The 14570-nt window shown below is 53.8% G+C and overlaps 1 protein-coding gene across 1 annotated transcript in view; it reads right to left on the reverse strand.

Annotated features, from left to right (window-relative positions):
- Nucleotides 1-1186: 1186 nt before the first annotated feature.
- Nucleotides 1187-14570, reverse strand: part of aplp1 (amyloid beta (A4) precursor-like protein 1) — a 76018-nt gene continuing 62634 nt past the window's right edge. The window contains exons 7-9 of the mRNA XM_038813014.1: nt 10113-10327; nt 7764-7907; nt 1187-1320 (exon numbers count right to left, since the gene is read on the reverse strand). Coding sequence (XP_038668942.1) covers nt 1219-1320; nt 7764-7907; nt 10113-10327 — 461 coding nt within the window. The 3' untranslated portion in view covers nt 1187-1218. The remainder of the gene's footprint in view (nt 1321-7763; nt 7908-10112; nt 10328-14570) is intronic.

A 14570-nucleotide genomic window follows, 5' to 3' on the forward strand; every position in this document is an offset into this window, starting at 1 on the left:
GTGTCTGCAGATAAAAGCCAATCAGTAATGCACATTGAAACAACCAATCAGTTCACATATTACTGAGTTCTGTTAGAGCATAAAAATCAATGTGCAACAAAGAAAAATTATAAACATTCTCTCATACTTAGTGTAACTGAAAGACATCATATACATATATAAACCAAATCTTAGTAATGGAACTTTCCTAGATTAAATAGCATTGCAGAAATTCAGGAACATTCTCCCTTTCCATTTCCCACTCCGATTTATCATCTTCGGTATTGCTCCAGGAATCTGCCCGTTTGCTTTTATTTACAACATCGAGGTGATAATTCTCCAATTACAGCTGTCACCAGCAACACAACATGAACCTCTCTCTCTCTCTCTCCCTGGGGAGGGGCCCGGGCTGCTTGAACCCAAAGATGAGAGGTCAGCGTCCATCCGACCGGCGAGCCCCACCAATCACCCCTTGGGAATGAGACACCTTCCCCACCCACTATTCAAAATGCCGGGTCCCGGAGGTGAAAGGTTAGGGTCCAGAAGAGGGGTGGGAGGGGGGAAGAGATCAACACTCATTTGCGACGGTGACCCCCCAGACGCATGGGGTCAGCAATCAGCTGGTAATCAATTGGCAAGTGAGGGGGGGGGCATAGCTCTGTCCTGCCACTTGCCCCTTCCACCCAGACCCCTCCGCTTACACCACCCACCCCTCCCCCCGGGTATAAACAATATTCCCAAACTGCCTATCCCTCCCAGGCGCAGCAGAGGGATTGATGGTGGGATTGAGTTTAGCCTGGGGGCGGGGAGGAGGAGGTGAGGGGGGGGGGGGGGGGGGGGGGGGGGGGGGGGGGCAGGGGGGGGGGAGTGGTTGGTCTGCGATAAACTGGGCAGCAGGGTTAGAAAGGAAGATTTGATTCAGGAGGTGATTCTGGGCAGCGTTGGTGAATTGGGAGCGCGAGATTAATCCATGCAGCAGTTTGGTTGGTCGATCGCTTTCCATCAGGTTCAAATTGAAGCTGATATCTGTACAGGGTAACTGCATCCCAAACACAATCTGTGGCAACTAACATTCCCCCTTTAACAATCCATCAGAGGTAATATCGCCCCCCCCCCCCCCACCCACCCAATCACCCCCCCAGAAATGATCGAGGCATCGACACACGGTTGTGCCAATGGCAAGTTCCCGCCCTCCCTCCCTCCCTCCCACACCCAGCCCGCAGCCCACACCCCAGGGCCTCAGTTCTGTAGCTGTTCAAAGAATTTGTAAGTGGGGTTCTCGTAACCATGATTCTGCATCTTGTTCAACTGCCTCTCCTCTGGGGTCAACATGGGGTCAACCTGCAATCAACAAATCAGGAAAGAGTTGGTCAGTCAGTCACGCATTCTTTACAATAGGTCAATCCATTGGGATTATGTGCACTGAGAGTGAACGGGAAGGAGTTTGGATCGATTCGGATTTTGCACAGTGGAAGTGAATGGGAAGGGGTTTGGGTCCATTGGGATTGTGTACATTGTGAATGAACGGGAAGGGGTTTGGGTACATTGGGATTGTGAACAGTGGTAGTGAATGGGAAGGGGATTGGGCCCATTGGGATTGTGTACAGTGGGAGTGAACAAGAAGGGATTTGGGTCCATTGGGATTGTGTACAATGGGAGTGAACAGGAAGGGGTTTGGGTCCATTGGGATTGTGTAGAGTGGGAGTGCGTGGGAAGGGGTTTGGGGCCATTGAGATTGTGCACAGTGGGACTGAACAGTAAGGGGTTTGGGTCCATTGGGATTTTGTACAGTGGGGGGCAGCGAGAAGGGGTTTGGGTCCATTGGGATGGTGTAGAGTGGGAGTGCACAGGAAGGGGTTTGGGTCCATTGGGACTGTTTAGAATGGGAGTGCATGGTAAGGGGTTTGGGTACATTGGGATTGTGTAGAGTGGGAGTGAACGGTAAGGGGTTTGGGTTCATTGGTATTATGTACAGTTGGAGTGAATGGGATGGGGTTTGGGTCCATTGGGATTGAATACATTGGGAGTGAATAGGAAGGGATTTCTTTCCATTGGAATTGTGCACAGTGGAATTAACGAGAAGTTTGTGAGTCCATTTGGATTGTGTACATTGGTATTGAACTGGAAGGGGTTTAGGTCCATTGGGACAGTTGGTTTGAATGGGAAGGGGTTTGGGTCCATTGGGATTGTGGTCAGTGGGAGTGAACGGAATGGGTTTGGGTCCAGTGGGATTGTGCACAGCGGGAGTGAACGAGAAAGTGTTTGGGTCCATTGGGATTGTGTACAGTGGGAGTGAACAAGAAGGGATTTGGGTCCATTGGGATTGTGTACAGTGGGAGTGAACAGGAAGGGGTATGGGTCCATTGGGATTGTGTAGAGTGGGAGTGCACGGGAAGGGGTTTGGGGCCATTGGGATTGTGTAGAGTGGGAGTGAACGGTAAGGGGTTTGGGTACATTGGGATTGTGTAGAGTGGGAGTGAACAGTAAGGGGTTTGGGTACATTGGGATTGTGTAGAGTGGGAGTGAACGGTAAGGGGTTTGGGTTCATTGGTATTATGTACAGTTGGAGTGAATGGGAAGGGGTTTGGGTCCATTGGGATTGAATACATTGGGAGTGAATAGGAAGGGATTTGTAACCATTGGAACTGTGTACAGTGGAATTAACGAGACGTTTTTGAGTCCATTTGGATTGTGTACATTGGTATTGAACTGGAAGGGGTTTAGGTCCATTGGGACAGTTGGTTTGAATGGGAAGGGGTTTGGGTCCATTGGGATTGTGGTCAGTGGGAGTGAACGGGATGGGTTTGGGTCCAGTGGGATTGTGCACAGCGGGAGTGAACGAGAAAGTGTTTGGGTCCATTGGGATTGTGTACAGTGGGAGTGAATGGGATGGGGTTTGGGTCCATTGGGGTTGTGTTGAGTGGGAGTGAACAGTAAGGGGTTTGGGTCCATTGGGATTTTGTACAGTGGGGGGCAGCAAGAAGGGGTTTGGGTCCATTGGGATGGAGTAGAGTGGGAGTGCACAGGAAGGGGTTTGGGTCCATTGGGATTGTCGACAGTGCGAATGAACGGGAAGGGGTTTGGGTCCATTGGGATTGTGTAGAGTGGGAGTGAACGGTAAGGGGTTTGGATACATTGGGATTGTGTAGAGTGGGAGTGAACGGTAAGGGGTTTGGGTTCATTGGTATTATGTACAGTTGGAGTGAATGGGAAGGGGTTTGGGTCCATTGAGATTGTGTACAGTGGGAGTGAACAAGAAGGGATTTGGGTCCATTGGGATTGTGTACAGTGGGAGTGAACAGGAAGGGGTTTGGGTCCATTGGGATTGTGTAGAGTGGGAGTGCGCGGGAAGGGGTTTGGGGCCATTGAGATTGTGCACAGTGGGACTGAACAATAAGGGGTTTGGGTCCATTGGGATTTTGTACAGTGGGGAGCAGCGAGAAGGGGTTTGGGTCCATTGGGATGGTGTAGAGTGGGAGTGCACAGGAAGGGGTTTGGGTACATTGGGATTGTGTAGAGTGGGAGTGAACAGTAAGGGGTTTGGGTCCATTGGGATTGTGTAGAGTGGGAGTGAACGGTAAGGGGTTTGGGTTCATTGGTATTATGTACAGTTGGAGTGAATGGGAAGGGGTTTGGGTCCATTGAGATTGTGTACAGTGGGAGTGAACAAGAAGGGATTTGGGTCCATTGGGATTGTGTACAGTGGGAGTGAACAGGAAGGGGTTTGGGTCCATTGGGATTGTGTAGAGTGGGAGTGCGTGGGAAGGGGTTTGGGGCCATTGAGATTGTGCACAGTGGGACTGAACAGTAAGGGGTTTGGGTCCATTGGGATTTTGTACAGTGGGGGGCAGCGAGAAGGGGTTTGGGTCCATTGGGATGGTGTAGAGTGGGAGTGCACAGGAAGGGGTTTGGGTCCATTGGGACTGTTTAGAATGGGAGTGCATGGTAAGGGGTTTGGGTACATTGGGATTGTGTAGAGTGGGAGTGAACGGTAAGGGGTTTGGGTTCATTGGTATTATGTACAGTTGGAGTGAATGGGATGGGGTTTGGGTCCATTGGGATTGAATTGGGAGTGAATAGGAAGGGATTTGTTTCCATTGGAATTGTGCACAGTGGAATTAATGAGAAGTTTGTGAGTCCATTTGGATTGTGTACATTGGTATTGAACTGGAAGGGGTTTAGGTCCATTGGGACAGTTGGTTTGAATGGGAAGGGGTTTGGGTCCATTGGGATTGTGGTCAGTGGGAGTGAACGGGATGGGTTTGGGTCCAGCGGGATTATGCACAGCGGGAGTGAACGAGAAAGTATTTGGGTCCATCGGGATTGTGTACAGTGGGAGTGAACAAGAAGGGATTTGGGTCCATTGGGATTGTGTACAGTGGGAGTGAACAGGAAGGGGTTTGGGTCCATTGGGATTGTGTAGAGTGGGAGTGCGCGGGAAGGGGCTTGGGGCCATTGGGATTGGGCACAGTGGGAGTGAACAGTAAGGGGTTTGGGTCCATTGGGATTTTGTACAGTGGGGGGCAGCAAGAAGGGGTTTGGGTCCATTGGGATGGTGTAGAGTGGGAGTGCACAGGAAGGGGTTTGGGTCCATTGGGATTGTGTACAGTGCGAATGAACGATAAGGGGTTTGGGTCCATTGGGATTGTGTAGAGTGGGAGTGAACGGTAAGGGGTTTGGGTACATTGGGATTGTGTAGAGTGTGAGTGAACAGTAAGGGGTTTGGGTACATTGGGATTGTGTAGAGTGGGAGTGAACGGTAAGGGGTTTGGGTACATTGGGATTGTGTAGAGTAGGAGTGAACGGTAAGGGGTTTGGGTTCATTGGTATTATGTACAGTTGGAGTAAATGGGAAGGGGTTTGGTTCCATTGGGATTGAATACATTGGGAGTGAATAGGAAGGGATTTGTTTCCATTGGAATTGTGTACAGTAGAATTAACGAGAAGTTTGTGAGTCCATTTGGATTGTGTACATTGGTATTGAACTGCCAGGGGTTTAGGTCCATTGGGACAGTTGGTTTGAATGGGAAGGGGTTTGGGTCCATTGGGATTGTGGTCAGTGGGAGTGAACGGGATGGGTTTGGGTCCAGTGGGAATGTGCACAGCGGGAGTGAACGAGAAAGTGTTTGGGTCCATTGGGATTGTGTACAGTGGGAGTGAACAGTAAGGGGTTTGGGTCCATTGGGATTTTGTACAGTGGGGGGCAGCGAGAAGGGGTTTGGGACCATTGGGATGGTGTAGAGTGGGAGTGCACAGGAAGGGGTTTGGGTCCATTGGGATTGTCTACAGTGCGAATGAACGGGAAGGGGTTTGGGTACATTGGGATTGTTTAGAATGGGAGTGCATGGTAAGGGGTTTGGGTACATTGGGATTGTGTAGAATGGGAGTGAACGGTAAGGGGTTTGGGTACATTGGGATTGTGTAGAATGGGAGTGAACGGTAAGGGGTTAGGGTTCATTGGTATTATGTACAGTTGGTGTAAATGGGAAGGGGTTTGGTTCCATTGGGATTGAATACATTGGGAGTGAATAGGAAGGGATTTGTTTCCATTGGAATTGTGTACAGTAGAATTAACGAGAGGTTTGTGAGTCCATTTGGATTGTGTACATTGGTATTGAACTGGAAGGGGTTTAGGTCCATTGGGACAGTTGGTTTGAATGGGAAGGGGTTTGGGTCCATTGGGATTGTGGTCAGTGGGAGTGAACGGGATGGGTTTGGGTCCAGTGGGAATGTGCACAGCGGGAGTGAACGAGAAAGTGTTTGGGTCCATTGGGATTGTGTACAGTGGGAGTGAATGGGATGGGGTTTGGGGCCATTGGGATTGTGCACAGTGGGAGTGAACAGTAAGGGGTTTGGGTCCATTGGGATTTTGTACAGTGGGGGGGCAGCGAGAAGGGGTTTGGGTCCATTGGGATGGTGTAGAGTGGGAGTGCACAGGAAGGGGTTTGGGTCCATTGGGATTGTCTACAGTGCGAATGAACGGGAAGGGGTTTGGGTACATTGGGATTGTTTAGAATGGGAGTGCATGGTAAGTGGTTTGGGTACATTGGGATTGTGTAGAGTGGGAGTGAACGGTAAGGGGTTTGGGTTCATTGGTATTATGTACAGTTGGAGTGAATGGGAAGGGGTTTGGGTCCATTGGGATTGAATACATTGGGAGTGAATAGGAAGGGATTTGTAACCATTGGAATTGTGTACAGTGGAATTAACGATAAGTTTTTGAGTCCATTTGGATTGTGTACATTGGTATTGAACTGGAAGGGGTTTAGGTCCATTGGGACAGTTGGTTTGAATGGGAAGGGGTTTGGGTCCATTGGGATTGTGGTCAGTGGGAGTGAACGGGATGGGGTTTGGGTCCATTGGGATTGTGTACAGTGGGAGTGAACAGTAAGGGGTTTGGGTCCATTGGGAATGTGCACAGCGGGAGTGAACGGGATGGGTTTGCGTCCAGTGGGATTGTGCACAGCGGGAGTGAACGAGAAGGTGTTTGGGTCCATTGGGATTGTGTACAGTGGGAGTGAATGGGATGGGGTTTGGGGCCATTGGGATTGTGGACAGTGGAAGGGAACGGGATGGGGTTTGGGTCCATTGGGGTTGTGTACAGTGGGAGGGAACGGGATGGGGTTTGGGTCCATTAGGATTGTGTACAGCGGGAGTCAATGGGAAGGGATTTGGGTCCATTGGGATTGTGTACAGTGGGGGTGAAAGGGAAGGGGTTTGGTTCCACTGGGGTTGTGCACAGCGGGAGTGAACAGGATGGGTTTGGGTCCAGTGGGAATGTGCACAGCGGGAGTGAACGGGATGGGGTTTGGGTCCATTGGGATTGTGTACAGTGGGAGTGAACAGTAAGGGGTTTGGGTCCATTGGGACTTTGTACAGTGGGGGGCAGCGAGAAGGGGTTTGGGTCCATTGGGATGGTGTAGAGTGGGAGTGCACAGGAAGGGGTTTGGGTCCATTGGGATTGTCTACAGTGCGAATGAACGGGAAGGGGTTTGGGTACATTGGGATTGTTTAGAATGGGAGTGCATGGTAAGGGGTTTGGGTACATTGGGATTGTGTAGAGTGGGAGTGAACGGTAAGGGGTTTGGGTCCATTGGGATTGTGTAGAATGGGAGTGAACGGTAAGGGGTTTGGGTTCATTGGTATTATGTACAGTTGGAGTGAATGGGAAGGGGTTTGGGTCCATTGGGATTGAATACATTGGGAGTGAATAGGAAGGGATTTGTAACCATTGGAATTGTGTACAGTGGAATTAACGAGACGTTTTTGAGTCCATTTGGATTGTGTACATTGGTATTGAACTGGAAGGGGTTTGGGTCCATTGGGATTGTGGTCAGTGGGAGTGAACGGGATGGGTTTGGGTCCAGTGGGATTGTGCACAGCGGGAGTGAACGAGAAGGTGTTTGGGTCCATTGGGATTGTGTACAGTGGGAGTGAACGGGATGGGGTTTGGGTCCATTAGGATTGTGTACAGCGGGAGTCAATGGGAAGGGGTTTGGGTCCATTGGGGTTGTGTACAGTGGGAGTGAACGGGATGGGGTTTGGGTCCATTGGGGTTGTGTACAGTGGGAGTGAACGGGAAGGGGTTTGGGTCCATTGGGAATGTGTACGGTGGGAGTGAACGGGATGGGGTTTGGGTCCATTGGGGTTGTGTACAGTGGGAGTGAACGGGAATGGGTTTGGGTCCATTGGGAATGTGTACGGTGGGAGTGAACGGGATGGGGTTTGGGTCCATTGGGGTTGTGTACAGTGGGAGTGAACGGGAATGGGTTTAACACACTGACCTCCACAATTCCATGACTGATCGTTCCGTAAGGTTTTCTGCGAACCATTAACAGTGAGAGGACAACAATCATCGCAATCGCCACAGCTATAACCAGGAGACCAATCAGAGTCCCTTTGTTGAGGGTGACCTTCGTCTCAGGTTCCTGAAAACCAAAAAAAATCATTAGATCTAAAACATTGATCAGGAGCTGGACGCTGACTGATTTATCACCACCTCGAAACCAGGGATCACAGGATAGTAATCAGGAGCAGGAACCCTGGGTGACTTTCCCTCTCTCTCAAACCCAGGGATCACTGGACAGTGTTCAGGAACAGGAACCCTGGCTGATTTCCCCTCCCTCTCTAACCCAGGGATCACTGGACAGTGATCAGGAACAGGAACCCTGACTGATTTCCCCTCTCTCTCTCTAACCCAGGGATCACTGGACAGTGATCAGGAGCAGGAACTCTGGCTTATTTCCCCTCTCTCTCTCTCTAACCCAGGGATCACAGGACAGTGATCAGGAACAGGAACCTTGGCTGATTTCCCCTTCCTCTCTAACCCAGGGATCATTGGACAGTGATCAGGAGCAGGAAACCCTGGCTGATTTCCCCTCTCTCTCTAACCCAGGGATCACTGGACAGTGATCAGGAGCAGGAAACCCTGGCTGATTTCCCCTCTCTCTCTAACCCAGGGATCACTGGACAGTGATCAGGAGCAGGAAATCCTGGTTGATTTCCCCTCTCTCTCTAACCCAGGGATCACTGGACAGTGATCAGGAACAGGAACCCTGGCTGATTTCCCCTCTCTCTCTCTCTCTAACCCAGGGATCACTGGACAGTGATCAGGAACAGGAACCCTGGCTGATTTCCCCCCTCTCTCTCTCTCTAACCCAGGGATCACTGGACAGTGATCAGGAGCAGGAACCCTGGTTGATTTCCCCCCTCTCTAACCCAGGGATCACTGGACAGTGATCAGGAGCAGAAACCCTGGTTGATTTCCCCTCTCTCTCTAACCCAGGGATCACTGGACAGTGATCAGGAGCAGGAACCCTGGTTGATTTCCCCTCTCTCTCTAACCCAGGGATCATTGGACAGTGTCCAGGAGCAGGAACCCTGGTTGATTTCCCCTCTCTCTCTAACCCAGGGATCATTGGACAGTGTCCAGGAGCAGGAACCCTGGTTGATTTCCCCTCTCTCGCTAACCCAGGAATCACTGGACAGTGATCAGGAACAGGGGGCGCGATTCTCCCATATGGGGAGAAATCGTAAGGCTGGCCTCAAATCCGGGCGGGTTTGACGCCAGCCCCCCCTTCCCCACCGGGAACCGATTCTGGTCCCTGGTCGGGGCTAGCATCCCGACGCCGTAAACTCCGGCATCGCGGGCTTAACGAATTTCGTTAAGCCCGCTTGCCAGAGTTAGCGCCGGCTGACGCGTCACATGATGTCAGCCGCGCATGCGCGGATTGGAAGACTCCAACCCGCGCATGCGCGGATAACGTCATCGCGCATTTGCACGAAACCCGCGCATGCACGGGCCGGGATGCCCCTCAGCCGCCCCGCGAATGGATACTGCGAGGCGGTGGAAGGACAAAGAGTGCGCGGGCATCGGGCCCGCTACCCGCGATCGGTGGGCACCGATCGCGGGCCCATGGCACCCTTGGCACGGCCGTGGTACTGCCGTGCCAATCGGTGCCATGGTTTTAAAAATCGACAGTTTACGGCCGTTTTTACGAACGGCCAGACCAGGTGTGTTTGCCGTTCGTAAAAACAGCCGTAAAGGGCTGGGAACTCGGCCCATCTATCAGCTGAGAATCGCTGCCGGCCGTAAAAAAACGGCGGCAGCGATTCGTATCGGGAGTCGGGCGTGGGGGGAGGGGGAGAATAGCGGGAGGGCGTCGGAACAGCGTGGCCGTAAAATTTTACGAGCCACGCTATTCTCCGCACTGTCGGGAGTGCGGAGAATCGCGCCCAGGAAACCTGGCTCATTTCCCCTCTCTCTCTCTAGCCCAGGGATCACTGGAGAGTGATCAGGAGCAGGAACCCTGGCTGATTTCCCCGCTCTCTCCAACCCAGGAATCACTGGACAGTGTTCAGGAGCAGGAACCCTGGCTGATTTCCTCTCTCTCTCTCTCTAATCCAGAGATCACTGGACAGTGATCAGGAGCAGGAACCCTGGCTGATTTCCCCTCTCTCTCTAACCCAGGGATCACTGGACAGTGATCAGGAGCTGGAACCCTGGCTGATTTCCCCTCTCTCTTGAACCCAGGGAACACTGGAGGGTGATCAGGAGCAGGAACCCTGGCTGATTTCCCCTCTGTCTCTCTAACCCAGAGATCACTGGACAGTCAAGACGAGCAGGAACTCACCAATTGATCGCGTTGGATTCCCGACGAGACCTTTGTGTTGTAAATCACCTCAACTGAATCATCAACCTGTCGAAAACCAGAAAGGTCAGAGATGAACAGCAGACAATCAAAACCATCGACAGCCAATGGCTGAACTACATTTGCACTGAGGGGGTCAAATGTCAAGAGAGAGAACAATGGCCAAGGCTCTGGGACCAGGAAAGTGGATTGAGGGACTGGGGGTCACCAACTGAAGGAGAGGTCAGGCGGAGGAGACAGTGGGAGGAGTGAGGAGGGATGTGAATGGGGGTACAGGGGAGTGAGGGCGTGTATGGGGTACATGGAGAGTGAGGGGCGTGGGGAACACAGGGGAAGAGTGATGGCATGTGTGGGGTATATAGGGGAGGGGCTATATTGGGTACAGGGGAAGGGTGGAGGGTGGGGAACCCCCCAGGGGGAGTGACGAAGTGTGGGGAGGGGCCAAAGGGCAGAGTGAGGGAGTGTGGGGGACACAGGGTGAGAGTGAGGGGCACAGGGGAGAGAGAGGGGGTGTGGGGAGGCACTGGATGCAGATTGAGGAGTGGGAGGAACAGGGGGAATGTGAGGTGGTGTGGGGGCACTGGGGGAGACTGAGGGGGTGAGAGGTAACGGGGGAGAATGAGGGTGTGTGGGACACAGACAACGAGAAGGGGTGTGGGGGGCACAGGGAGAGAGTGAGGGTGTGGGGGGGCACAGGGACAGTGAGGGGGTGGGGCACAGGGGTAGAGTGAGGGTGTGGGGGTATAGGAGAGAGTGTGGTGGAAGGGGGAGTGAGGGGGTGGGGATATCGGGGAGAGTGAGAGGTGTGGGGATAGGGTGAGAGTGAGGGAGTGTGGGGAACACGGGGAGAGCGAGGGAGTGTGGGGGTACAGGGGGAGAGGAGGGGGTGTGGGGCAGGGTGAGAGGAGGATGTGTGGGGAACGGGGAGAGTGAGGAGTGTGTGGGGTAGGTGAGAGTGAGGGTGTGTGGGGTATAGGGGAGAGTGAGAGTGTGGGGGAAGGGGAGACTGAGGGCGTGGGGGTGAAGGGGAGAGGAGGGAGGTGTGGGCTAAGGGAGAGGGTAGGGGTGTGTGGGGTATAGGGGAGAGCGAGGGTGTTGTGGGGAGATCGGGTGAGAGTGAGGTGGTGTGGGGAACACGGGGAGAGCGAGGGGAGTGTGGGGGACACGGGGAAAGCGAGGGAGTTTGGGGGACACGGGGAGAGCGAGGGAGTGTGGGCGACACGGGGAGAGCGAGGGAGTGTGGGGGACACGGGGAGAGCAAGGGAGTGTGGGGGACACAGGGAGAGCGAGGGAGTGTGCGGGGTAAGAGTGGAAGTGAGGGTGTGTGCAAGATACAAGGAGAGTGAGGAGGTGTGGGTGGCACAGGGAGTGAGGGCGTGTGGGGTGTATGTGGGGAGAAGAGCTATGTTGGGTACAGGGGGAGGGTAGAGGGGTGAAGGGACTCAGGGGCAGTGTGGGGGGGGCAAAGGGGAGAATGAGGAAGTGTGGGGGACACAGGGGAGAGTGAGGGTGTGTGGGGCACAGGGAGAAACTGAGGGTGTGGGGGGCACATGGGGAGAGTAAGGGTGTGTGGGGTAAAGGGTGAGAGTGAGGGGTATAGGGTGAGAGTGAGGGTGTGTGGGGTACAGGATGAGAGTGAGGGGGTGTGGGGTGTAGGGTGAGAGTGAGGGGGTGTGGGGTATAGGGTGAGAGTGAGGGGGTGTGGGTTATAGGGTGAGAGTGTGTGGGGTATAGGTTGAGAGTGAGGGTGTGTGGGATAAAGGGCGAGAGTGAGGGTATAGGGTGAGAGTGAAGGGGTGTGGGATATAGGGTGAGTGAGGGGGTGTGGGTTATAGGGTGAGAGTGTGTGGGGTATAGGTTGAGAGTGAGGGTGTGTGGGGTATAGGGTGAGAGTGAGGGTGTGGGGGGTATAGGATGAGAGTGAGGGGGTGTGGGATCTAGGGTGAGAGTGAGGGTGTGTGGGGTATAGGGTGAGAGTGTGTGGGGTATAGGGTGAGAGTGAGAGGGTGTAGGATAGAGCGTGAGAGTGAGAGTGTGTGGGGTATAGGGTGAGAGTGAGGGAGAGTGGGGTATAGGGTGAGAGTGAGGGGATGTGGAGTATAGGGTGAGAGTGAGGGGGTGTGGGGTATAGGGTGAGAGTGAGGATGTGTGGGGTACAGGGTGAGATTGAGGGTGTGTGGGGTATAGTGTCAGAGTGAGGGTGTGTGGGGTATAGGGTGAGAGTGAGGGTGTGTGGAGTATAGGGTGAGAGTGAGGGTGTGTGGGGTATAGGGCGAGAGTGAGGGTATAGGGTGAGAGTGAGGGGGTGTGGGATATAGGGTGAGAGTGAGGGTGTGGGGGGTATAGGATGAGAGTGAGAGGGTGTGGGATCTAGGGTGAGAGTGAAGGTGTGTGGGGTATAGGGTGAGAGTGTGTGGGATATAGGGTAAGAGTGAGAGGGTGTAGGATAGAGGGTGAGAGTGAGAGTGTGTGGGGTATAGGGTGAGAGTGAGAGTGTGTGGGGTATAGGGTGAGAGTGAGGGAGTGTGGGGTATAGGGTGAGAGTGAGGGGGTGTGGAGTATAGGGTGAGAGTGAGGGGGTGTGGGGTATAGGGTGAGAGTGAGGATGTGTGGGGTATAGGGTGAGAGTGAGGGTGTGTGGGGTATAGGGTGAAAATGAGGGGGTGTGGGCTATAGGGCGAGAGTTAGGGGGTGTGGGGTTTAGGGTGAGAGTGAGGGTGTGTGGGGTATAGGGTGAGAGTGAGGTGGTGTGGGGAACACGGGGAGAGCGAGGGAGTGTGGGGGACACGGGGAGAGCGAGGGAGTGTGGGGGACACGGGGAGAGCGAGGGAGTGTGGTGGACACGGGGAGAGAGAGGGAGTGTGGGGGACACAGGGAGAACGAGGGAGTGCGGGGGGTAAGAGTGGAAGTGAGGGTGTGTGCAAGATGCAGGGAGAGTGAGGAGGTGTGGGTGGCACAGGGAGTGAGGGCGTGTGGGGTGTACGTGGGGAGAAGATCTATGTTGGGTATAGAGGGAGGGTAGAGGGGTGAAGGGCCTCAGGGGTAGTGTGTGGGGGGCAAAGGGGAGAGTGAGGAAGTGTGGGGGACACAGGGGAGAGTGAGGGTGTGTGGGGCAAAGGGTGAGATTGAGGAGGTGTGGGATATAGGGTGAGAGTGAGGGGGTGTGGGGTATAAGGTGAGAGTGAGGGTGTGTGGGGTATAGGGTGAGAGTGAGGGGTGTGGGGTATAGAGTGAGAGTGAGGGTGTGTGGGGTACAGGATGAGAGTGAGGGGGTGTGGGGTATAGGGTGAGAGTGAGGGGGTGTGGGGTATAGGGTGAGACTGAGGGGGTGTGGGATATAGGGTGAGAGTGAGGTGGTGTGGGAAATAGGGTGAGTGAGGGGGTGTGGGTTATAGGGTGAGAGTGTGTGGGGTATAGGTTGAGAGTGAGGGTTTGTGGGGTATAGGGCGAGAGTGAGGGTATAGGGTGAGAGTGAGGGGGTGTGGGATATAGGGTGAGAGTGAGGGGGTGGGGGGTATAGGATGAGAGTGAGGGGGTGTGGGATCTAGGGTGAGAGTGAGGGTGTGTGGGGTATAGGGTGAGAGTGTGTGGGATATAGGGTAAGAGTGAGAGGGTGTAGGATATAGGGTGAGAGTGAGAGTGTGTGGGGTATAGGGTGAGAGTGAGGGAGTGTGGGGTATAGGGTGAGAGTGAGGGGGTGTGGAGTATAGGGTGAGAGTGAGGGGGTGTGGGGTATAGGGTGAGAGTGAGGATGTGTGGGGTATAGGGTGAGAGTGAGGGTGTGTGGGGTATAGTGTGAGAGTGAGGGTGTGTGGGGTATAGGGTGAGAGTGAGGGTGTGTGGGGTATAGGGTGAGAGTGAGGGTGTGTGGGGTATAGGGTGAGAGTGAGGGTGTGTGGGGTATAGGGTGAGAGTGAGGGTGTGTGGGGTATAGGGCGAGAGTGAGGGTATAGGGTGAGAGTGAGGGGGTGTGGGATATAGGGTGAGAGTGAGGGTGTGGGGGGTATAGGATGAGAGTGAGGGGGTGTGGGATCTAGGGTGAGAGTGAAGGTGTGTGGGGTATAGGGTGAGAGTGTGTGGGATATAGGGTAAGAGTGAGAGGGTGTAGGATATAGGGTGAGAGTGAGAGTGTGTGGGGTATAGGGTGAGAGTGAGGGAGTGTGGGGTATAGGGTGAGAGTGAGGGGGTGTGGGGTATAGGGTGAGAGTGAGGGGGTGTGGGGTATAGGGTGAGAGTGAGGATGTGTGGGGTATAGGGTGAGAGTGAGGGTGTGTGGGGTATAGTGTCAGAGTGAGGGTGTGTGGGGTATAGGGTGAGAGTGAGGGTGTGTGGGGTATAGGGTGAGAGTGAGGGGTGTTTGGGGTATAGGGTGAGAGTGAGGGGGTGTGGGCTATAGGGCGAGAGTTAGGGGGTGTGGGGTTTAGGGTGAGAGTGAGTTTG

The sequence above is a fragment of the Scyliorhinus canicula genome, chromosome 12 (genome assembly GCF_902713615.1).
Source record: "Scyliorhinus canicula chromosome 12, sScyCan1.1, whole genome shotgun sequence".
Lineage (NCBI taxonomy): Eukaryota > Metazoa > Chordata > Chondrichthyes > Carcharhiniformes > Scyliorhinidae > Scyliorhinus > Scyliorhinus canicula.